The following is a 25,810-nucleotide window of genomic DNA, read 5'->3' as shown; positions in this document are numbered from 1 at the left end:
GTAGAGTTCAGTCTGAAGTTTATTCCAAGCACAGGGATTAGGGTAAAGCTGGGTTAATGCAGGGAAGCAGAGCAGGTAGAGTACAAAAACACAGTTTGTGTGGTCCTTGAATTTAAATTCACCATCCTAAGATATCCTGAACACTATAATTCTATGAAAAACGTGTCCAGCACTCGGGTTGAAACAGAAAATATTACAGCAAAGTCGGACAAGGCAAGGAAAAATCTGTGTTTTAAACACAGGGAAACAAGTGAGACCATTGTGTAAAACCAATACTTTACTCTTTGTATTTATTTCTTGTTGCTGGAAAACTTTATGGCATTCCTGGTGCATAACTTCAAGCAGTTCAGCTTGGTTTGATGGCTTGTGATAATCCATTTTCCCCTTGATTATATTCCAGATGTTTTCAATTTGGTAAAATCAAAGAAACCCATAATTTTATGATATCTCTTATTTTGTTCCAGAGCTATACATTCCTCTTTGAATAAATCAGTAATATATCAGCAATATATCATTTGGAATGAATATATACATATACACTTGTCAGACACATTGAAGTATACCCTGCACTGTACTACATGGCCATAACACCTTGCACAGTTGTTTCAAAATTTCAGCATCATTTTATCACCATAAACAAAGGCATTGAGAAGTTGGTGTGAAATTGGGCTACTTTACACAGGTGGTGATGAAAATCCAGGGTCCAAATGACTCCAACACAAATGCAGACATTTTAATAGCTACACAAACTCTCTGATGCATGTCAGTGCATCGTGTTGCACTCATAGTCAGTGTGATAATTTCTGACCCTGTAAGTTTCTCTAGAATCAAGTGTTTCACACCAAATCACTCTAAACGTCTATGTTTATTTCTTCGCCATTTATTTATGCAGAAATTTTTAAACATCTTTAAAACGGACTGGAGGGGACTGTAACAAATTAAAAAAAAAAGGATTGCATCAGCATAGCCTAATCAATCAATAAATAAATCACTGATTGACATGATTGCATTTATATTGGTTTCATAAACAATAAAACCACCAATGATGAATTAACTTACTAAAACTAAATGAACTAAGAGTTAATTCAACAGCAGCAGTTGTATGGTGTTTAATGTCCCATGTTCTAAATAAGGCACTCAACTTCTCTGCATAATAAAAGCCTGTTTAACATGTAAAAACACTAAAGGCTTCAACCTCTTTGAGGTTTACACTTCCGGATATTTCCTGCGGACACTTTTTCAGCAAAGTACATCCTGTATTTTTTTTGTTTTAAAAATAAAAAATAGTATCATTTTACACAGAAACACTTGGATTACATCCCTGAGCTATCACATGAATGCTGCCACAGTATAAAAATATTTCATAATAACCATTCAGGAAAACAAAAACAATAGGAAAAAACTATTAAATATTCAAAATATATTTTATAAGGGCTGAGATGAATTCCAAGCATTTTTTGTTCATCTATTTTTCCTCTTTTTTTTCTCAGGTAAAGTTCAAATACATCACGCGAGCCAAAGGTCGTATTTATGAGCAGTCTTCAGACCTGGTCAGTTTCCTTGATCTTGTCCTGATACCCATCCTGACAGGCAGAAGGAAAGGATCAATCAAGAGTGCTGGAAGTGTTTAGAGCTTATTCCATCTTTCAGAGCTGCCTCAAACTCCTATATGCTGCCAAAAAAAAAATCATCCTACAGCTGGGACAATTAGCACCCCCAAAATATGGACTGCAACTCCCAGGAGCCTAAGCATCCTATAAGTTCAGGAAAAGAGTTGTTGGTGGTCGTATTTACATGGTGTTGGACCACACTGGGGTTGAAATGTCACGCTTACCAGGCTGAGGAGCTTATTCTCACCGCAAAGGCCTGGAGGTGCCAATCATTGACACACACACACACACACACAGCCCAGAGTCCAGCTGAAATAGGCCAATACAGTCTGTGTTGTAGTTTTCTGCAAGTCCTTTCGAAAAACTACAACCCCCAGCTATGGCCAACCAGAAGCAAAATAAATCACAGCCTGGGCAGTGGAGGAGTATATGTTAGGGCTGCAACCAGTAGTTGTTTTGAATATCATTTATTAATCTATTTGCTTTAAAGACTAATCAAACCTGTATGTTTTCTTTGTTTTCTTCCTAGTCTGTGCAAGTTGCAAATCATTATTTTAACGGTGAAACAACAGAAGCCATATTGCCCCAGTAGTGTACTGCATTCTGTTAGAATGCACCATATAAAGATTATAGATATCCAGAAATGTTTCAGAATGACTGCATGGACCATATGAATGTCATAGATTGTTATAGAGTGCTTTTAAAATGGCATAGCAGTAGTCAACCTGCCCCCTGCATTTATATATAATATATAATTTAATATAATCTGCATTGCATTTCAAAAGTCAGAATGACTGTGTGGATCATATATAAACATTATAGAGCAAACCACACTACAGAGGCCACTACAGTGGTGTGATAGTGGTTTGCAGTCTGAATTAAAAAGCATTATAGAGCAGTTTAAAATGGCATTAGAGAAACCATAGCACTTAACGCTTCCAATGGTGTATTTAAATCGATCAGAATGAGCTTGTGGATCATATTTATGATTTTTATACAACTTAATGGAGCTTTTTAAAGTAAAATTAGAGAAGCTATATCACCCCTACACTTCCTGTAGTGTACTACAGTCTGTCAGAATGAATGAATGTATCATATGGCCACTATAGAACATTTTATAGAATTTTCCCTATCACTCCCCGCACATCTTGTTGTGTTTGTCTTATTTTAGCATAATTGACTAATAGCTGCAGCCCTACTGTGTGTATTTCCATGCCACTGAGATACGTCCGTTAATAGTATCGGTTGAGGCTTCGTGTGCCCGGTATGTCCGGCTGTCCATTCATCCAGATCTCGCGGATGATTCTCTCTCTTTCCTCCAGCCGTTGTGCTCTCTCCAGCTCCTCGGCGGAGGTGAAAACGTTGGTGTTAAGCGTGCGCTCAAAGCGCCTGTGTCGTCGCGCCGACAGGTCTGAGCCTGAGTCCCAGTCTGAGTCCGAGCCGCTGCTGCCGCTGTCCGACTCGACCGGCCGCGGACGCTTCTTGCTGACTGTCCGATTCCGCCTGCAGTCCGTCCGACAGGAAATGTGCACCACCAGAGCGAAGAGTGTGAGGAACAGGCCCGCACACACACCGCACATGAAATACAGAGCACAGCGCTCTGGGTGCTCTGTGGACACGCACAAAATAAACACAGGATTAGCTTGGTCAATTCATTAATCACATTAAGCCCATCCATAGCAGTTTTCCACAAAAACTCTACTATAGCAATACCTTCAACACATTCAGCAGACTACTCTAGACAACGCTCGCCTGGATAAATCAATCAGCAGCATAAATAAAAAAAAGCAGCATCAAAGTGAAGCTCCACTGTAACAAGAACCCACAAACTGTCTGGAGGAGAGTGTGAGGCGTCAGTCGTGAAATAGCTGACCACTAACAGCATATACAGCTCATATACAGCTAAAAAATGAAGAGACCACTTCAGTTTCTGAATCAGTTTCTCGGATTTTGCTATTTATAGGTATTTGTTTGAGTAAAATGAACATTGTGGTTTTATTCTATAAATTACGGACAACATTCCTCCCAAATTCAAAATAAAAATAGTGTCATTTAGAGCATTTGTTTGCAGAAAATGAGAAATGGCTAAAATAACAAAAAAGATACAGAGCTTTCAGACCTCAAATAATGCGAAGAAAACAAGTTCAGAAATCCATATTTGGTGAAATAACCCAGGGTTTTTAGGTACAGTTTTCATGCATCTTGGCATGTTCTCCTCCACCAGTCTTACACACTGCTTTTGGATAGCTTTATGCCACTCCTGGTGCAAAAAGTCAAGCAGTTCAGCCTAGTTTGATGGCTTGCGATCATCCATCTTCCTCTTGATTATATTCCAGAGGTTTTCATTTTGGTAAAATCAAAGAAACTCATTATTTTAAATTGGTCTCTTATTTTTTTGTCCAGAGCTGTATATGATAAATATGACATGTATAGTTGTGAAGTGAAACATGTAGCCACTGCTGTTTTAATTGAAAGTTGATTTTGAAGGCTGGACACAGCTCCATATACTGAATAATGCTACAAATTTATTGAAAGTAATACATCCACTGTTAATACATTGACATGTTCGTGTAGTCAGAGTATGGTAATGTGTGACTCTTACCTGTAATGTAGGTGTAAGCTGCGAGAGCGTTGCTGATCAGAGACATCTCTGTGCTGGACGTCGTGGCAACAGTGATAACAGTAGGATCCTGGTCACTAGGTGACGATGTCTCTTGCTCTTGATTTTCCTCTTCTCTATCTCTTTCAGTTTCTCTTAGTCCGTTTTCAGAAGGAATCTTTTCCTCCAAATAAGGACCCGACTTCCCTCTCTTTGACTTCCCTGTAAACGCACACAAACACACGCAAATTCTGATTTAATCTGAATACTGCTGTTGCGTAATAAGGAGTTCAGACAGTCTCCTCCTGACGGTTTGTTTGTTGTTTGTTTGTTGGCGAGTCTTTCATTTGCAAAACTCTCTTTGGGTTTCATTTCATGCTGACAGGCCACGTATCAGGGGGCATCTAACTATGTGAGTGTGTGGGTGTGTTAGTGCGTGTGTGTAGACCAAGCAAACAGCCCATTAGATGATTAAGAGTAAACAGAGAGTGTGCCTTATAGTTATAACATCTCAATTAGCTGAGCCTGGCATTGCACCATTCTGAGGCTTTTCACATCCTAGAGCTTTTTATATCTATACAACTTTTCACATCTAAAGACTTTTCACATCTTCACAACATATTGAGAATTTACAAATCTTGAAAGTTTTTACATCATTAGACTCTTTTTTCACCATAATAAACTTTTCTTATACCGAGACTTTTAACATCACATACTGAGATTTTTACACCTTAAGCCTCCTCAAATCTTCACTTCTTGAGGATAACCTGTATTCTGTATTGTTACAGAAGGGATCAAGCACTTTCACCTGAATTTTAACGCCCCTAGCTCCCACTTGGTTAAAAAGAGAACACTGACCACAGAACCTATCATCAGACAGAAAGGACAGCTGAAATCCCTGGGGTCTCTTTTCTCTTTATCATGGACAATTAATTACAGAACATCCTGTATCTGCAAAGCTACCAGCTTCTTTTCAGTTATGTTGTCTGGCAGAAGGTACCCAAACACCCAGGCTATCACTGCCAGACTCTGTAACAGCTTCTTCCCCCATGCCACTGAACTCAACACCCTTCTCACATTATTCACACATTAACACTGTTCTACCACTGTTTAGTGCTTTTTGTAAAAAGTATTAAATTAATACATTTTTACTATATTTAAAACCTTGTTCTAAGGTACACCATTGCTCCAGAAGCACATACTTTTCTTCCATTGTGTTTCTGTAAACTAATTAAAGGACAATACAAAACTTAATTTTACTGGACCAGTACTAAATGTGGTTGTGCAAGGCCCACACAACCACCTTTTGGTACCAATTTTAAGTCGTTGCAATGGAAAATATAAATCTAATAATAAATGGAATAAATATCATCATTGTGTAATTATGTAATCACTTATACATAGTATTGCAAAATGTCAAGGAGCCTACACTGCTAACTGCTTTCCATAGGTCCTATTCCCTTTGTCCAACATTGATTTTATTAAACACTTAAAATAGATCACTGTGTTTAATACATCTATATAATATAGAGTTTTGCATTTTCAACTGAATTAATGAAATAAAGTAACTTTACAATGATATTCAATTTTACTTAGATGCACTAGTAGAAGTACTAAGGTATTCAGCATGTTTTGTAGTGTGTTTAAGTACTGCTAGTAGTTTATTGTAAAATGTAGTACTGAATTACTGAAATTAAAAGTACGGTCTTACGTTGTAAATACAGTTATTGCATTCTAGTGCTCACCTAGTGCTTTAGTGAGCACTAGATGAGGCAGCTTAAAATATTTGATAAGAAGGGGTATCTATAAATATTAAACATACTATAGGGCCCGATTTTAGTGATCTATAGGTGATCCATCTTTTAGGGTGGGTCATGGGTGTCTTTGCTATCGTAACGACGGGAAAAGTATGCCTATGCCTTATGCCTATGTTTAAAGTATACATGTTTAAAACATGTAATGGGTGTTGTTGTGTGGTTTGGGCTTTGTTTGTTTATGAATAGAACAGTAAGGCTGCTTCTATTACAGTGTGTAACAGAAAAATCAAGCCTTCCGTTTGTGCATGTGTGTGTTTTCTGTGTGTCATATCTCATTTTGCCGATAGTGCTCAACTTATAGGTCATATAAACCAGTTATAAACCCGTTTCTTAAATTTGCAGTTCTACGTGGAGCTTATATGGGTGTGTATGCATCATTGTGTGTGTGTGTGTGTGTTTGTGTGCATGTTTGTGTGTATATGTACATGTGCCTAAATCAATCATGCATGTGGAAACGAAAAGCAAACAGGCCTGAGGTCAAAGCCACTGCTTGGCTATTACTGAGATGCTGGCAGAGCTGCTGTTTTCCTTCAACTCACTGGAGCACAATCTGATAGTGCCTGATAGAAAAGCATTGCCAGTAGAATAGGAAGCACATGACCTAAGGTCGCCATGTGCAATGTCCCCAGCACTGAGCTGTGAAACTGTATGCTATAGAATGACAGAGATCTACCCAGTACCTTTGTCAAGAAGCCTTTACTTCATGCTAACTGGTTTTCTACTATGTCCCATTCACTACTTTTCAAAACTAATCTTCCAACATCAGTACACAGTCAGAAAACAATGTACTGTACAGGTACATTTTTGGTTTACCAAGATCCAAACCATACTAATGTACCATCCAGCAAGTACAGCATGATCCAGCAAGTACAGTACCTTAAAATAAGAAACAATTTGTCCCTTAACTAAATGTACTGACACATGTGAACCCTTTGTGAACCCTTTGTGAACCCTTTGGGATTACTTGGATTTCTGCATAAATCGGTCATTAAATGTGTTCAATTACAATAGACAAACACAGTCTGCCTAAACTAATGCCACACAAAAAAATATGTTTGCATGGTTTTATGGAAATATTTACAGTCAGGTTGGAAAAAGTATGTGAACCCCTAAGCTAATGATTTTTTCTAAGATCTAATTGAGGCCAGGATGTGATTAGATTGGATGTGTTGATTAAAGCTGCCCTGCCCTATAAAAAACACACACACACACCAGTTTTGAGTTTTCTGTTCTTTAGAGCATTGCTTGAGGTTTATCATGCCTCGCACAAAAGACCTAGGTTCAAGAAATGTTGACTTGCATTAAGCTGGAAAGGGTCACAAAAGTATCTCTAAAAGTCTTGATGTTCATGTGTCCACGGTAAGACAGACGGTCTACAAATGGAGAAAGTTCAGCACTGTTGCCACTCTGCCTAGGCAAGGTCGTCCTGTAAAGATGACTGCAAGAGCACAGCGCAGAATGATCAATGAGGTGAGGAAGAATCCTAGAGACTTACAGAAATCTCTGGCACATGCTAACATTATTGTTGACAAATCTACAATAAGGAAAACATTAAACAAGAATGGAGTTCATGCTAGGACACCATGGAGGAAGCCACTGCTGTCCAAAAAAAAAAACATTGCTGCACGTTTGAAGTTTTCAAAAGAGCACCTGGATGTTCCACATTAGTACTGAGTTGTTTGGAAGGAACACACAACGCTATGTGTAAAGAAAAAAGGCACAGCACACATCATCAAAACCTGCGGGGGAGGGGGCATCATGGTTTGCGGCTGCTTTGCTGCCTCAGGGCCTGGACGGATTGCCGTCATCAACGGAAAAAAATGAATTCTCAAGTTTACCAAGACATTTTGCAGGAAAACTTAAGACCATCTGCCCGCCAACTGAAGCTCAACAGAGAATAAATGATGCAACAGGACAACGACCCAACACATAGAAGTATATCAACAACCGAATGGCTTCAACAGAAGAAAATACACCTTCTGTAGAGTTCTGACCTCAACCCAATTGAGATGCTGTGGCATGACCTTAAGAGAGCGATTCGCATCAGACATCCCAAGAATATTATAGCTGAACTGAAACAGTTTTGTAAAGAGCCAAAGAAGGGTCAACCGGTTATTAAATCCAAAGGTTCTCATACTTTTTCCACCCTGCACTGTGAATGTTAACATGTTGTGTTCAATAAAACCATGCAAACATATATATTTTTTTGTGTGGTATTAGTTTAAGCAGACTGTGTTTGTCTATTGTTGTGACTTAGATAAACATCAGAATACATTTAATGAAACATTTAAAGAAAAATAATATTAAGTTCTGTACAAGAACATAAAACCGTAAAAACTCAGTGGGAGAGCTGGGTTCAGTTAGGGTAAGTCCCTGGATTGACAAATGAAAAGTCTTTATGGGAGAACTCAGTGTTAATAACCAGTGGAGAAATGAGTAATGAACAGGTTGTTGTTGGCACAGAGTCGTGTCTTTGTGTCTGAGCTTAGAGTGTGAACAGGGGGCTAAATTTAGGGCCCCAGCACTGATAAAAGGGGGTCAACGGTCAAAGTTGAGGTTGTTACCTGCTGCAGAGTCAGAGGTCAGGGATGGGTTCCCGTCAGGTGGTGCGCTGTCTCCCACCACATTGGGGTCATGAGGTTGCGAGGGGGGTGGGGCAAACGGAACTCTCTGATCGGACTCCTGCAAAAGCTTCTTTGGCACTATAGAGGGAGAGAGAGAGAGATAATGATTCAGTCTTAGATCATGCAGAGTTTCCAAATAACACAGATCAGTTCCCAAAAATCTTCTATCCATCATTTCCCCACACTTCCCGTGAGTCAGCGTTCCAGACACTCGCCCACAATGCACAGGGTTTAAATTTTGGAATGGCTGTGATGTGGTCACAAAACTGACCACAAGTCTGTCTGCCAAGCACACACACACACACACACTCAGTCAGTCCTTTTGTTGATTTTAAAGAGCGTAGCTAGAAAAGAACTGGCAGAGATACTGCAGCAATCAGCAATGACATTCAGTCATTCAGTCAGACAGATACACACACACATTTCTAATAAACACACACTCTTACTTTTCAAAAAACGAAAAAAGGGTTAAAAATCTGATGTTGCATAGGTGCTGAATATGTGCACACACACACACACACACACACACATGCACACACTTCCTGTTGCAGAAGGTGAAAGGAAGGGGATGTCAAAGACCGAAAAAGCTAGAAAAAAACTAGAGTGAATGGAATGATTGCTGGTACACCACCTGTCAACTTCCATCAGACTGACACACTAATCACTACTTTAAGTGTGTGTGTGTCTGTGTGTGTGTGTGCGTATGACTCTAATCATGGGTCCTGAAGCTCAGCTTGAGATTATAGGACTCTGATTGAGGCTAATTGAAAACACATGTGCACATATGTTTTCTGTGTTGTGTGTGTGTGTCTGCATGCATGTGTGCGCACATTTACATATATGTGTAACTGCATACATTGATGTACAAGTTTACAGAGAGACAGAGGGAGAGAACGAAAAAGAGGGAGAGAGCCAGACAAGATGGGGAGAAAAAAAGAGAGGGAAAGAGAGAGTAAAGAAGAATAAGATGATGAGAGAGAGAGAAATAGAAACATGTTTCTGTTCTTCAGCACTAAAATGATCCAAGAGCTACTCCCCAGGAAACACTCCACATCTGAGCCTGTGTGTGTGTATGTGTGTGTGTGTGTGTGTGTGAGAGAGAGAGAGAGTATTGACTCTGGCTCTGTTCTGCGTAGATCTGTGCACCAACCACACACACACTAAAATCACTGAAGCATAGAATTCTGGGACAGCAGGAGTCCTGGCAAAAAGCACCGCCCAAAATACACACATAATTATAACTACAGAGAGCAGAGGGAGAGGGAGAGAGTGTGTGTGTGTGTGCGTGTGTGTGTGTGTTAAATGTTTGAGTGAATGCATCTGGCTCCAATCATTGCCCAGTTAGAGTTTGAATATGGTACTTCAAAGACAGCATTTGAATACTACACTGAAATGATTTTCTCTCTTTCTCTCTCTCTCTCACACACACAGCACCTTTTACCTTACCTTACCATAGATCAACACTCCAAGGCCATTTAATCCAAAACCCCTGTTTGAGACACTATATGGCCAAAATATGGTCTAAAAGGATTTGCCTTCCTTTGCTGCAGGTGTTACTTGAGATGTTGGAAAATTTATGTAAAGAGGATTGTTGCTTTCGGCCCCAAGAGAACACCAGTGAGGTGAGGTACTGATGTTGGCTGATTAGTTCTAACTAGAGAATAGAGTGTCCCATTCTTGGTCACTGCTTTTCTAAAGAGATAATAGAGATCATAATACAAGCAGTGTGTCCATTTTAAGAACTGTACCAACAATGGATGCAGCTTTCTTGCTTTACATGTACACTATGTAGACAACCTTGCCCCATCCTGCTGCATCTCTAAAATCTTGGCACCAATTGGTTTTTAGAAAGGCTTGCCTTGGACAGCAGCATGTTTTCAATTTGTTATATAGCTTTTCTAGGTGTAGTGCCCAATTCTGTCTCCCTGCCAGAATCAGACTCATTTGTCTTCTATTTCTCTTTATAAATAAGGGTAAATTTACAGATACAGTAGATACAAGAGTCACCAGTGTGAAAGGGAGACATACTTGGGCATAACACCAGTTCTTTTCTTTTTTCTATTGTTTAATGAGTGACAAGAACCTCTCTCAACTTTCTGTCATTGGTCAAAAAGTCTGAGCCTTCCCAAAATATGTTTTCTGGCCGCAAACAGAGAATGTGTCTTTTGTTCAGGCCACATTGTAGTCCTTTAGTCCAGGCCGTGGTTCACAGCACCTTTTACATCTGCGATTTTGGTTTGAATCAAACTAAAAAGTCCAATGGTCCAAACCAAACATGGTCGGTGTGAAAGCAAAGGACCCTTATATAGTACAGGTGCCCTTTACATAGTTACAGTTGCTGCACACTGGACTATTCTCATGAAGCTATCAACTGGGATTCCATCATTCCATCAAGTGGTGGTGCTATGACTGCGACCAAGAACACCCATTTTTATTATGGCCCACCCACAATGAGGCTCCGTATTACTGCCCTTCCTTTCAGAAGAAATCACAAAGAGAGAGAGAGACAGACAGAGAGATAGAAAGAGAAAAAGAGAGACAGACAGTGAGAAAGAGGACCAGAAGCCAGAGGAAATGTTAATAAACAGCTGTAAACTGTCCAGTCATTACTAATGGGGGTCAGGGGGTCAACTCTTCTGGCTTTCTGGCTTTTGTTGGTCTTATCCTCCAGACACAAGAGCAAATTAAACACTGCATATGTGAGTGTGTGTGTGTGTGTGTGTCTGTGTGTATTTTTTTCCCTTCAATTAAAACTGCTGTACAAAAGTGTGGACACTGTGTTTTAACATGATTTTGTGTGTGTGTCTGTGTGTATGAATTGTACAAGTCAGGTTGCAGCAAAGCCACTCCTCTGAGTTTCAGAGGTAAGTATATTGCACTGTAGCTTGTATGTTTACTGTGTAAAAACAGGCTTGATAGGACGAACTCAGGGTTCCTCAGTGTAGTGCTTTCGGGTGGCATTTACTAGCGCTAAGTGCTGCTAACCGCAACTAACTGCACAGCTGCTAACTGTGCTGCTGCTAACTGTGCTGCTGCTAACCGTGCTGCTGCTAACCGTGCTGCTGCTAAATGCGCTGTTGAAAATTTTGCAAATCTAAGCTTACTGTTAAACAAAAACGCTTTAATCACCCAAATAAACAGTTTTCACAAGAGAAATCTTCTGTGCTCGCATTTCTCTGTGTTCGTTTACTTTTTTCTCCTCTGTGCCTGTCATTTCTCCACATGGCCCTGTGTGTTCCTCCCATGTCTCTGACGCAACTGTTTTCACCTGAGCTCCGCCCCCTCATTACCAGTCCCCATGTGTTACCTGTTTCCTTTCCCGCCTTGTGTGTGTATTTAAGCTCCTGTGTCTTCAGTGTTAGTTTGTCGGTCTTTGTGCGTGTTTACGTCTGCTCAGGTTGTGTTTACGTTCCTGTTTGTACCAGTGTTCTTGTTTATGGTTTACTGTTGTTTGTTTTCTGTTTTAAATAAATGCGCTCCGCGTCCTTCCTTGTGGCAGCCGTGGCAATTATAGTTTTATTTACTTACTAAAATAGACCAGAAAATAGATGTTAAATATAATACGGTGCGCCTTTTAGTCCGTAAAATACAGTAGGTGTTTCTGGTAAAGTGGCCAGTGAATGGAAGCACAAGGTAGTTGTTTCTAATAAAGTGGCCAGTTACTCTAAAAACAGCCCAGACAATCTGCAGATTTCCGCAGGCACTGAGTGAACTCAAAAGAACTGCTGCTTTCTATAGACCTCAGCTGCTTGGAGTGAACTGCATTCACAACAGTAGAACATTCTGCATGGAAAACACACACACACACACACACACTATAGACCCAACAGCTGCTCTCTCAAAAAGGCCTTTACGATAAATAAAGGCTCACTGGTATGCATTCACAAACACACACACAGCCTTTAAAAAGCCACAGGAGGATAGAATATTTTCAGTGTTGTAACAAAACCTTTTATCTCTTAACACATTTACATACTGTATATGGTATAATTTGTATGTACAGATACATATACAGCATATAAACATGGCACATGCTCTCTGTTGACAGTGGAGCAGATCACAGCTGTCGCTTTGTTATGGACCTCCAACACAATCTAATCTACGCTAATCTAATCCAGGCTGATCCAATCTAATGAGGAAATGAGTGGCCTGTAATGGATGCAGTGACTGCACTGTGACAAGTCTGAGAAACATTCCTCGTCTGCTGAATTCACCACAGCACCTCTGGCATCAGCTTTTTCTAAGCTGGCTAGAGAATCCTTTAAAGTTACCAGTGTTTTCCTGTTTTTAGAGGCCAGTGTTTCATACTGGGTCCTATTTTACACCCCGGCCTACAGATTATTTTCACAAATATTTTCATATTTGGTTTCACGTCCATCGTTTAAACAGCAAAGGTGCTTGTAAATATATATATATATATATACGCTGATGGGCGAGGTTGTCCTGAAATGAAGTGTGTTTAGGTACATTTCTGGTGTATTGCTATCTTGGCAACGAAAAACACAGTTGTGCCACTGACTGAAATCAACCAAGATGGACATCAACAGGCAGATGTTTATTGCTATCTTGGCAGTGAATTGTTACAAGCAACTCCTCAACGTACATACACCCCTGATTGTTATGCACAAAATGACACACAGTAGTGCACAAACCCATAGCGCTTGCCTGTTGCCAGGTATGCAAACCTTTATTTACATCAGTAGACAAAATGAACGAGTGTGAAACAGCAGGTCAGTTTACTCAGCTAAGGAGAGTTAGCTGCACCCCTGAAATAGCAATTCGCCAAAGACATATGACAACAGATGCATATGTCTTTTATGGCAAATAACTAAAAAGCTTAACAAACATTTAAAAAGCCTTTCGAAAGAATGTTCCAATCATTTCAAGCTGTTTTGGAACCCTGTGGACACAAGGAGAATGTGACTTCACCCAGAGAGGGACTTGAACCCAAGACTTCCAAGACTAATGTACTAAAGTACTAACCACCAAGCCACTGTTTTGATGATGAAGAGATGAAATAAGCCTTGCTTCAAAACATCCTTATTTCAAATATAATCATATGAGTGCCCTGAAATGTTTGCTTCTGTATTTGCATGCATATTTCATTCGATTTCTGCATTTCTGATGTTTAATTACTATTCTTATGCGCTTCATAAATAAGCTATTATTGTGAGTGTGCTAAAAAAACTAACAGACGTCAGAGGGTACGTTCAGTTGGAGTAGCCATTTAACAGCATGTCAGCCAATACAGACATGATGAATACAGACACCGACGCATAGAGACATAGAAAAGAACTCACACACATTCTCACACACACTCACTCACGCACACGTACATGCATTCACTCTTGCCCTCTCATGCAAACTTTGAGTGAATTCGAGAGCCTGTCAGCTCGGTGAAATCACGGCTGAGCGAGCAGGGCTCTCTCTTTATGCCAGCTCCCTTTCTCTCTCTCTCTCACACACACACACACACACACACACACAGTGTCTGATTTTTCTGTAATGTTTAAAGTGAACATTCTGGCAACAAGCATCAAGTAATAACCACAATTTCCCTTTACACAAAATGTAGTTGACTTATGTAATCTCAGTACTGTGAGCTCTCAGGATCTTTAAAGGTTTTAGGGAATTAAAATAATTCCCTACTGTTTGGGACTTTACTGTTAGAAATGAAGACCTAATGCATCAGGTTAACCACCAGCATATTTAGGAACTGACAGGATGACAGGAGGATGGGCTGAACAGAAAAAATGCTCACAAAAAAAAAAAACACATTTAACTATGTATAATTTAATACGGGAGAACTGGGAAATGCTGCCATAATACAGTAGTCAGCCATAATATTTAAAAACATATGTCTATTATTAAAAAGGTCCCCCTCATGCCATTAAAACAGGTCTTAGTCGTTGAATCATGGACTCCACCAAACCTCTGAAGAACATGATGTAGGTTTTCAACCTGAAAGTATCAGCTTTAATGTCAAATAGGGCTGCAACTAATGATTATTTTGGTAGTCGACTAATCTGATGATTATTTTTTTGCTTAGTTGATAAGTCAACAATTATTTCTGCCATGTCCTCCATCTCTAAAAATGCTAGAAACAGCTGAACATGAGATTTAAAATGCATTTAAATGTCTAGATTTTGTTACACGTGGGAAGTACAAAATTTTAGTACTGAAGTAAATATGTAATCTGTTGTGTCTGGGCACTTTTGAAAACAAACACACTGAGTTTAAACTGAATTTAAACTGTGTGAGTGAGCCATTTACCCATCTACCATTGCGCTTCTGTCCCCTGCACTTTGTGTAATGCAGTACTTTTACAAATTAACAATTAGTCGACAATGAAATTTCGATTATATCGACTAAACGTTGCAGCCTTAATGTCAAACTAACTGTGATAGTGAGAATAGTGTCCCTATTGTTGCAACTCCAAACTATGCACTATGCAAATCTGCACTATGTAACTGGTGATTGCGTAATGCTGCATAACTTGATACTAACCTGATAATTTGTTTTATTTCCTGTAGTATTTATGGTAATTCCACCTCCTGAATGAAGGGGGACACCAAGAGCAAAAATGACCAATTCTACCATAATGCGCCTATAAATTATAAAGTTGTAAATTTCCTGTATCATATTTATTGCTGCCAATTCTTCAGTTGTCCTCCTTTGGAGTCCTTTTGGCAGGTACTTTCAGTGTCATTTTGGAGACATATATTTAGATATTTCGTCCTTCTGCATCAGTTACTCAACACATGCTAGCTATCATGGATGTGTGTTAGCTAACGTGACAAAATTAGCATTAGCAGTTCTCCTCCAAGCATGCTGAGCTCCAATTATGCTGCTTTAGCGGCTAAATTTGCCGGGATGGCCTAATCTGTCCCTGTTGTTTTAAAAGTTGTCCACTTGACAATGAAACGAAAGATCTACAACCTTCTTCCTGAAGGCCTCAGATTGCTTTGGGGTCTGAATGTCTGAGGGTTAAATAAAACAGACTCTTCTAAAGCTGCGGTGCTGTACCTTATCCTGATTTCACATTTAGGCTTAGAAATAAATGTCTGGAGGGTGTCTTCACTTTATCCTCAAGAAAAAAACACAGTTCTATTAAATATATTTTATATGTAAAATACCATTTTTCATTCTGTTTTAAATTACGTTTCGTCAGTTCTTAAGTTTCATGTGTTTAGTTATATAATCCCAAAAATGTTCAAATAAGAATCAAACTTCAATATGTTTAAATATGTAGGGGCTGTGCTGATTTTTTTTTTGCATAAAGATTACTAATCACAACCATAATGTAAACAATGTGTTCTGTATACTTAACCACAGCTTCACTGCAGAGTTACAGTAAGCAACAGGTGTTACTGATTTGGCACGTGTGTGTGTGTGTGTGTGTGTGTGTGTGTGTGTGTGTGTGTTTAACAGATGATCCACACACGTCTCGTACGAGAGCGCACACAGCTGCCATCATTAAACACAGCTAATATTAGACACAGAGCTTTAAATAGAAACACCCCTCACTCTCTATTTTTTACCTTTTTGTTCTCTCTCTCTTTCCCTTGTTTTTCACTTCCTGTCTCTCTCCATTATCTTTTATTTCTTTTCTTTTTCTATCTCTCACTGTCTGTTGCCCCCTGTTTGATTCTCTTTTAATCTCTTTTCCTGCCCTCTCTTTCATTACTCATTCTTTCACTTATACTCACTTGCCTTCTTTCTTTCTCTTTATTGCTTTTTCTCTCTAACACTTCCAATATCTCCTTCTTCTTTCTTTCTCTTTATTGCTTTTTCTCTCTAACACTTCCAATATCTCCTTCTTCTTTCTTTCTCTTTATTGCTTTTTCTCTCTAACACTTCCAATATCTCCTTCTTCTTTCTTTCTTATGTCTTGCATTTTGCTTTTCTCTTCTATTACTCCAGGGCACTGCTGTCTCCATGATGCACAGAGAGAGAGAGAGTCACATAGGGACACAGAGGACTAGAGAGAGAGAGAGAGAGAGAGAGAGAGATGGGCCCAATTTTAGCGATCTATAGGAGAAACGTCAATAGCGCATTGCTCAGTTTGATTTAGGGCATGTCAGTGTGTTTATAGCTTTGTGAGGGCGCAAAAAATATTCTTTGCGCAGCTCAAAATGGGCAAAATGGACAAACTAATTCTCCTAATCAATCATGGGAGTGTTTTTGGGCGTAAAGTGAAACAAACCAATGAGCGTTTCACTTTGGACCATTCATATCTTAACAGTGCAGGGTTTTGTGCATCTCAGCAAAGGAAATTGACCTGTGCATTCATGCTGTGAATGTGCGCCAGCAGGTCATTTTCGGGAACAGCAATGTTATTTTTTTTTATTCTGTTTATTGTTTCTGTAAAGCTGGACTTGCGAGGGTGTATGCGTGCCTAGCGCACCTCGCACCTATGTTGTTAAGATAGGTATGGACGGGTGACTATTAACTGTTGTCAGGGTTTAATTAGTCGGTGGCGCACCTGTTTTCTGCCAGCAAAATAGAAACACTCCAGAAATTGACCTGAACACATCTCTCTTCCAGACCACCACACCCATCGGCGTAGATATATTCCTAAACTTCGACTCTATTTTTATTGGCACGGGCACAAGGAGTGTAAGGGTGTAGGGTAGCAATAGGGCCCTATTTTGTCCAAATGTTTTTGGACATCCCTTCTGGATTCATTCAGCTAACATACACTGCACCCATTGCTGGCATAAATAAGCAAATGCACACGCACAGCTTGTCTATTCCCTGTAAAGAAGTACTGCCAATAAATAGAACTTTATGGAGCAGAAATACATTAAATTACCGGCACCATCTGTAATGCCAGTCTGTGGGTGCTCCATCCAGTACTTTTGCGATGAGTTGGGGAGTTAGGAATGAGGTGGGATGGTGATTATCAAACATTCTGACCTCACTAACAATGCTCCTGTTGCTGAATGATATTTGTTCCTTTCAGCAATGCATCAAAATCTAGTAGAAACAATGAATGAGCAGAGTTAGCGACTAATACTAAAGTAATTTAAAAAAAAAATTGCACTAGAATAGCACTTTGCCTTTAGGCCTGAGGTTGCCATTACCCGCAATGTGGAATGCCTTGCATATGCGTGTGTGTTAGTGTGTGTGTGTGTGTTTGTTTGCGTCCTTTGTTGTTGTTGTTTTTTTCTTTTCATATCCCACTCCTGCGGCAGTCCATCTAAATGCATGACCGTTACACAACAAAGGTCTGAGCTCTAAACAAAAATGGGTTCTTATATGGTACAGAAAAAAGAGTGCTATATGGAACAATATTCTAAAGGTTTTTTTGGAGAACCATCAACAAGAGGCCTTTCCTGCACAGTAAGAACTGTTTTACTAAAGAACCACTAAAACATTCTGTATAATATTTACTGTTTATTTACTGACTAACTGCACCACAACACACACTGTACTGTTATTAGTGCTAGAAGCACAAGGGGCATTTAATAGATCCTTACACCAAATGTTATACCCTTTGTATAGCTATATATATATATATATATATATATATATATATATATATATATATATATATATATATATATATATATATATATATATATATTCTTCCTGTGTGTTTGTATTACTGTATTTATGTGATTTTTTCTTCTAAGCTACTGGGTGCATTCAATTAAATTTTAAATAAGTCTCCCTGCCTGTCTGCCTATCTATCTATGTACATTGTTTTTTATATTGTGATGGTTCTACAGCACAGCTGATAGGAATTATTTCATTAATAAATTTATACAACCAGCAAATCCGGGACAGTTCATCCCAAATTGGACTGCTTTGCACCTGCCATTTTCTAGGGAAACAAACTACAGGAAAAACACCTTTTATGCCTACTTTATGCTAAGTAGGACAATACTGACAGGTTTCATTTAACATAATGATGAACTCTAGCACTTTTATTGTCAAAGACCTTCCCTTTAAAGGTTATTTAACTAAAAACACATTTTAAAAAAGAAATAGGACCAGAGTATGTAAACTGATCTTGAAGTATAACCTCAGGGGACGGCTTAGGAACACCCACACCTGTATAAATTGCATGGTAGTATCTTGTAAGTAAAGCTGCAATAATCTGATCATTAATTTCTCAATTATTCGATACCAATACCCAAAACGATACTTTTTCTGGTACCTTTTTCTAAGTTCTAACCAATAAATACAAAAAAGCGATAGTTATTCTGAAAAAACATACTATTTAACAGCCAACATAAGTAATCGCATTCTCATACTGTCACCATGAGAGGCTACCATACTTTTGGAGCGTTCATTTAACGGCTTAAACTACAAATATTTTTCCTAAGCGCATTGCTTAATGCATTTCAGTTTTTAAGAGTTATTTTTAAGAAATATCAGCATTACATTGGCAAAATTAAATTATATTTAATATTTAATAATAATAATTATATTTATTGTCAATCACTTAAAAATTCAGTATTATTAAGAGGGGACAGTAATAATAGAGTAGTGTGGTTTAGGTTTACTGTATTATAATATCTCAGGCTACAGAGTGAGCAGGGACAGAGCGAGTAAAAGAGAGAGAGAGAGAGAGACGCGAAGGAGCTGGAGAGAGATAGAGAGCACAAAGGAGCGTGAGCAAGCGAGAGATATGAAAACCTGTTATGTTTTGGCACCTTGGTGTAGTGCAGTGCTGTTACAAATGTACGATTAGTTGACACTGAAATTTGGACATTTTTTATAATATTTTTTTATAATCAACATTGTCGATTATATAAACCCAGCATTTTAATGGCATTATCAGAGTTTGAGTAAAGGGCCTGATAGTGGGCTGTAGGGGTATTCAGCATTCCTTGATCAACGGTGTAACATGTGTACCAGTTATACATCACAGAAGGCATTACCACTTACAGTGGACAGTGCAGTGAGAGGTAATGATAGTGCGTGCGAACAAACATATTTAACAGGTCAGTGCAGCGTTCCATGGAACATGGCATGGGACACAACACTTGTACCTCTGCTATGACATTTGGCATGGATTCATAATCATGGGGGACCATTTAACAATTTAAACCCATTTCTCAACCTCATCCTATTGGACCCTTGCTGTTAAATCTACTATTGTACATGTATGGACAAAGTGGCTTAATTGCAACTCTTGCTCATAGCTGACTTATGTTATTAGATAACAGAGTGTCAAACAGTTTAAAGGTCTCTTTCCATATTTTTTACATTTATTTTTAAATGTCTAGTTGTGGTCTCTAGTATGAATGAATGCAACCACAGTCAAATTTACAGCTCTAAAACTCAAAGGACAAAATATTTTCAGAGATACAGCCTTAGTTATAAAGATAAAGCACTGAGTGCTAGTTAAAGTTAACCCTTAAACTTCACTTAACGTCAGACTCGAGCGGCCCCGTGGCCAACAAATGTTATTGATGTCTGTGGGCGGTCCTGAACTGAGGTGAGCGAGGACATGAACTAATTGGTTGACGTAGACACCCTAACATCTCTCTGATCGACTCGTATTTCTGAGGATGTTCTTTTATTAGCTACTGCAGACAAGGAAGGCTGAAGAACAGTTTCATATGCATCATGCATATACAACTTAAAGAGACCTCTTGTATTTCACAAAGAACAAGAAAAAGTGGATTTTAATGGAATTAGAAATTTAAGTAATCATATTAACAAGTCTACTGTGGCAGCCTCATACTGCTGTAAAACTACATTTCCCATGATGCTGCTCAGCTAGCAGCTAGTTCTGGCAGCTTGAGGCCTGCAGGCAAACTGTGCAGCTGCACTTTTTACACCATATGAGTTTTTTGTATGAGCACTGGGAATAAACCGCTTTCAGTTAATGAGAGAAACATACACACGAATGCCTTTTTTATACTGATCCGCAGTCAGTGATGGAACTCTGATTTATTTGAGCACAGTGTACACTTAAAACTGAGCCACACTGATCCAAAGTCAGTTTTGTACTCTTCTCTCTCTCTGCTCTACAAGCACACACACTTCCATTACTTCAGGAATTCTGCAGGAATGCACTCCAGGGATTCCCAAAATTCCTGCCTGATCCCCAGCATCCCCTCCAGCCCAAGAGCATGCTGGGTATTGTGCTTAGAGCCTACAGTTAATCAAACCTAGTTTCTGTGCAGAACAGCTATAAACTACAAAACACAGACTGAATACTCAGAATTAGTCAGTTCACAGTGGTGCAAAGAGTACTGGAATAACAGAATTTGTTCTGAAAAAAAAAGTTGCTGCTGTAAAACCAGTATAGCACCCCGCTGTTTCTGTTCCACTGCCATCCCAAACTCTATTAATGTTTTACTCCCTTCACTCTTCTTCTTCTTTCGTTAGGGCCTGTGTCAATTAAAGACCTTATTAGGATAACACAGCAATACATTTTTTTTTCTTTAATTAATAATGCAATAATAAAAATACAGGAATTTTCTGTTTGTCTAAGCTTTGTAAAAGTTGTTGCATGCTATATTCAATATAATCAGACATTGTAAGTCCTGCAATGTTGCTATAGCAAATCTGTTCACTTGGCGGTTTAGATTTGGAATCCATTGTGGGGTTTTGTACTGTGTTGATGTCTCTCTTTTTGAGGTACTATTGTGGGTTCATATAAGCTGTGTGGATGGATGGACACATTTTATAAAAATATAGGGAGGATATATTTGCAGTGCCACCAGGCAGTGATATTCGCACATACAAGGTCAGCCTCCTATCTGTTTAAATAGGAAGACACTACACTACTGTTAACCAAATATATTTTCCACAACATATTTTATATCAATGATAAAATAAAATAAAAAAACCCTTGGGAATAGTTTGTATCATTTAGCTTCATAAAGCACAAAAACATAATGTTTTGTCTTGCTATAGCTATTGAGATTGCACAACTTAAGTGTAGGCAGCAAGCTATATAATTAACTACATAGACATAAAACAATATCTACAATCAGACTACAGTAGATATTATATTTTTCATATGTACAAATGTAAATTCTGCTCTATAATGAATACATTGGATTTGGAATAAAAACATTTTTTGTTGCTTTTTGTTGTGAGTTGATGTCGCTCTTTATACGGTATAATTGCACACAAGACTGGAATGGTCATGCAAGTGTTTTGTCTCTTTATGGATGAAGAAAAGAGGTATTTCGTAAAAATGGAGGAAGGTTTTTAAAAACAAAACCAGACAAGCAGCAGGCAAGTTAAAATCTGTAGGTAGGCCGCCCACGGCCACGAGTTCGGACACCACTTCCAGAAAACTAAAGCCTTAAAAGGTACATTCACATGCTCCTGCCAACATCTGACTGAACTGTTTAATTATTATTGTACAGAGAGGAGAAAGGATCAGGAGACGCTTCAGTATGTCAGTTATGAACGTAAAGTCCTCATAAATCTATGATTTATCTCACAATCAGCAGCACTCAGCTTTACTCAGTAATAGGAATGGAATGATGACTGGGAATATACCAAAGAAGGAGAGAGAGAGAGAGAGAGAGAGAGGGAGAGAGAGAGAGCCTCCCTCATTATTCTCATCTGTTCGTGGGATCTGGCAGCAAATCAGTTTGAGGTCTCTGAAAACTTTAAATAAAACAAACTGAACCCGGACATTGCTTTGGTTATTTTAAAAAGAGCAGCTGCACGGTGTGTGTATGTGTGTGTGTGTGTGTGTGTGTGTGTGTGTGTACACGTGTGTAAGCTTGCTAAATACAGTCCTGATGACATTTAAAAGAAAGGGCTATTTCACCATGCTAAATGATGACGTGTGACAAACCAAACCAGAGGTGGTCTGGGAGGTTTTTTTGGAAACCGCCGGCCTCAGTGTTCCCTCCTCTCCGACTGGAATAACCCGCTAGTGAGCGGTCTGACCCGGACTGGCCCGGGCTCATCAGGAAATCACCCGTTTGCGGTGGAATGCTTCTCTGCAGGAGTTTAGGAGTTTAGTAATCTGTAGCTATATTAGCTAGATAGCTAAAGATTTGGTTAGGTTATTTGTATGAATGCTACGTCCCCAAATTTGCTGGCAAAACAAACTTTCTGTAATGTTAGTAGTACTATACTTAACTTATAAACTAAACCTTTAACCCTTTCATGCTAAAAACCTAAGCAAATACACTGTGTAGTAGGCCTAAGCCTGTCACAATAACACATTTTTAGGACAATATTCAAAAAATGTGTGCCATAAACAATATTATCGTCATTTTTAAAACCATTTAAAGGGCACTTATGCCCTTAAAGACAGCTAATTTGTAATTAATCATAGTTTGGGAAATATATAATTTTGCAGTCCACACTGTGTGCGTGGAGTTATAGTTATTGAATCAATGCTCATAGCATGACTGGCTAAAGTACTATCCATTGTTATTTATGTGAACGAATATACAATAAACACAATAAATGATATCAAAATTATCAACTGTTATTAAGATAATGTCTATTCATTGTAACATAAGTCAATAATGTAATTATTGTGACAGGCATTTTATTTGGCATGTATGTTTTCATAAACTATTTATAAGAGTGAACAGGACTGTAATCTTGTTCCAACTTGAGGAAAATTAGTGATAGAGTCATGGAACAGAAACTAGTTTCATCTGCCACTCTGAGCAGGAGGTCGCAGGTTTGAACCCCAGCTCATGCAGCTTTGCCATCAAGCTGCCGGCACTCAGAGGGAGCAAAATTGGCCCCTCTCCCTCCGGGTGGGTAGATGGCGCTCTCTCCCCACATACCTAAATGGTGATGTTGATCAGCATGGGATGTCTGTGAGCTGATTTATCGGAACCAAGTCGCTGTGCTTTCCTCCAAGCTCGCTGGCTACTTGGCAGCTCGAAAAGAAGCGGTGGCTGGTTTCACATGTACCGGAGGAAGCATGTGCTAGTCTTGATGTGTTGGGGCATCACTAGTGACAGGGGGAGTCCTAATGAGTGGGTTGGGAAATTGCCCATGTAAATTGGGGAGAAAATGGGAAAAAAAGAAACTAGTTTCATATGGAGTCTCCTGCATTAAATGTGGATGTGATTTCAGACAGAGTTTCTTGTCTGTTTGATGCTGCCGGTCATGATCAGCACCACCCACTGCGCTGCCCACTGTGTGTGGTAATGCCTTCTATGGTGTGTTTCTGGTACACTCGTGACACTGTGGATTAAGGAATGTTTAACGCCTGAACAACTTGCAAATAGAATGAATCAGATCTTGCTCAAACTCAAACCTTGCCATGAGCACGCTGGCCAATGTTCAACCTCACTCACAAGACAACACCTCAAAACCTATACAGGTGAGGGCATTCACAAGATGTCCACTAAGATAACACTTTATGATCAATTTACATACTGATCTCCCAGGACTTCTGGCATGCCAGACCCAGTGTTTCTCAGGTGATAGTTTGATTTTTTCACTGTGCTCCAGTGCAAAATGGCTAAAAACATGCAACCAACTAATGAGCTCAATACCAATCTCTTTTAGGCAGAATCAAGAACGATACCAAAAATAAGCTCCATGGATCCACTAATAGACTTTATTTCATTAACTGTTTACTTTTGCACTTTTCAGATTACAGCCTATTTAGTCATTTTCATTTTCCATCCCTTATAAGTCTCTCCAGCCTCAGACACCCCATGACATGCTGGAGCCCTGAGTGTGTATTCAGACTGAATTATTCTCTCCCTCGTTTGGGAATAAAGACAGCACCAAAACCTCAGAGGCAATTAAACGCCTTATTGGGAACTAAATGGAAGCTATAAACACGCAGACACACACACACACACACACACACACAAACACGTGTCATCAGGAGGCGACTGCTAATTTCTGCAACTGAGAAAAAACAGTGAGAAAACGCTCAACTAGTGAAGCGCCAAAACTCAAAACACATGTCCACAGTAAACCCTAAATAACCCGCTTCCCTCCCCCAGCTCTCTCTCCCTCTCTTATTCTCTCTATCTATCTATTCCTTTCTCTTACCCATCTCTCTTTCTTATCTCCCTGCCTCTCTCTCGTTTTTGCCTTGCAACTATTTTGTCCATTTTGACTGCATTTCTCTTTCCATTTCTTTTTTCTTAAAGTGCGTGTATATGTGTGTGTCTGCATGTGAGACCACTCTCTGTGGTTTAATTTTCTTAATAATAGAACTAACAGCATGTGTGTTTGTGTGTAATTGCCCTACAATATATATATATATATATATATATATATATATATATATATATATATATATATATATATATATATATATATATGCTTCATGTGTGAGTGCATTTCAGTTTATATGAGTGTGATATTGATTCATGGCATTAAAAAAAATGTGTTTGTGTGTGTGTGTGTGTGTGTGTGTGTGTGTGTGTGTGCGCGCATGTGTCATGCTCTGAACTGCCCACAGCAACACGTCTTTCTCTCCTGACAAATTAGTTTTAACAGGAGAGTCGAGCCAATAAAAAAACCCATATGGTTCAAACCAACAGCCCCTTCTGCCAGTGCAGCACTCACCAACAGCACTGCACACAGCTGCACACATCTCAAAACTCTCCCAAATATTACCCAAACAGCATGCATTTCTCATATTGACATTATGTATTTCATTTCAAGCATATTTAAGGACATTTTACTTGATAATCCAAAGTGGCATTTTAAATTCAAACATAAAGAAAGAAAAAATAAATAAACACATCTCATTCTCTGCTAGACAAGAAACAATTGTAAAACTTAAAATTAAAAAACTGACAGAAGTGAGGGCTGCAACATTATGAGAATTAGGGGTGGGAATCGTTTACTATCTCACGATTCGATTCGATTCCGATTTTGGGGGCCACGATTCGATTCAAAATCGATTTTTGATTCAAAACGATTTGAATTATAAAAATTTCTGCTTCTGGCTTATGAATCTTATTGAAAAAAAACCCTCCATAATATACACTGGTCCTGGAGCAGGTAATGTGTTACAAAAACAATAAAATGTGCAGGAATGTGGGTCCTCAGTGACAGAGAAATCACTGGGATATCAAAATGACGTTAATGAACAATAAATAAATAATAAATAACACTGCTTTATTACCAGGCTACTAGCGGTGGTGTGTAGGTGACGCTGCTGGGCTGATGTGATGATAGCAGTGAAGCGCTAAAGTTCAGGAGCAGCTGCTGATTAACTAGTTAATTTAA

The 25,810-nt window shown here is 39.0% G+C and overlaps 1 protein-coding gene across 1 annotated transcript in view; it reads right to left on the bottom strand.

Moving 5' to 3' along the window:
* Nucleotide 1: 1 nt before the first annotated feature.
* LOC103022215 (protein eva-1 homolog C) overlaps nt 2-25,810 on the bottom strand; it is an 88,479-nt gene continuing 62,670 nt past the window's right edge. The window contains exons 6-8 of the mRNA XM_022683249.2: nt 8,591-8,728; nt 4,213-4,431; nt 2-3,219 (exon numbers count right to left, since the gene is read on the bottom strand). Coding sequence (XP_022538970.1) covers nt 2,843-3,219; nt 4,213-4,431; nt 8,591-8,728 — 734 coding nt within the window. The 3' untranslated portion in view covers nt 2-2,842. The remainder of the gene's footprint in view (nt 3,220-4,212; nt 4,432-8,590; nt 8,729-25,810) is intronic.

Source organism: Astyanax mexicanus, chromosome 1 (genome assembly GCF_023375975.1).
Source record: "Astyanax mexicanus isolate ESR-SI-001 chromosome 1, AstMex3_surface, whole genome shotgun sequence".
Lineage (NCBI taxonomy): Eukaryota > Metazoa > Chordata > Actinopteri > Characiformes > Acestrorhamphidae > Astyanax > Astyanax mexicanus.
The sequence above is the reverse complement of the archived record's forward strand: the minus strand, read 5'-3'. Positions and strand labels throughout refer to the sequence as shown.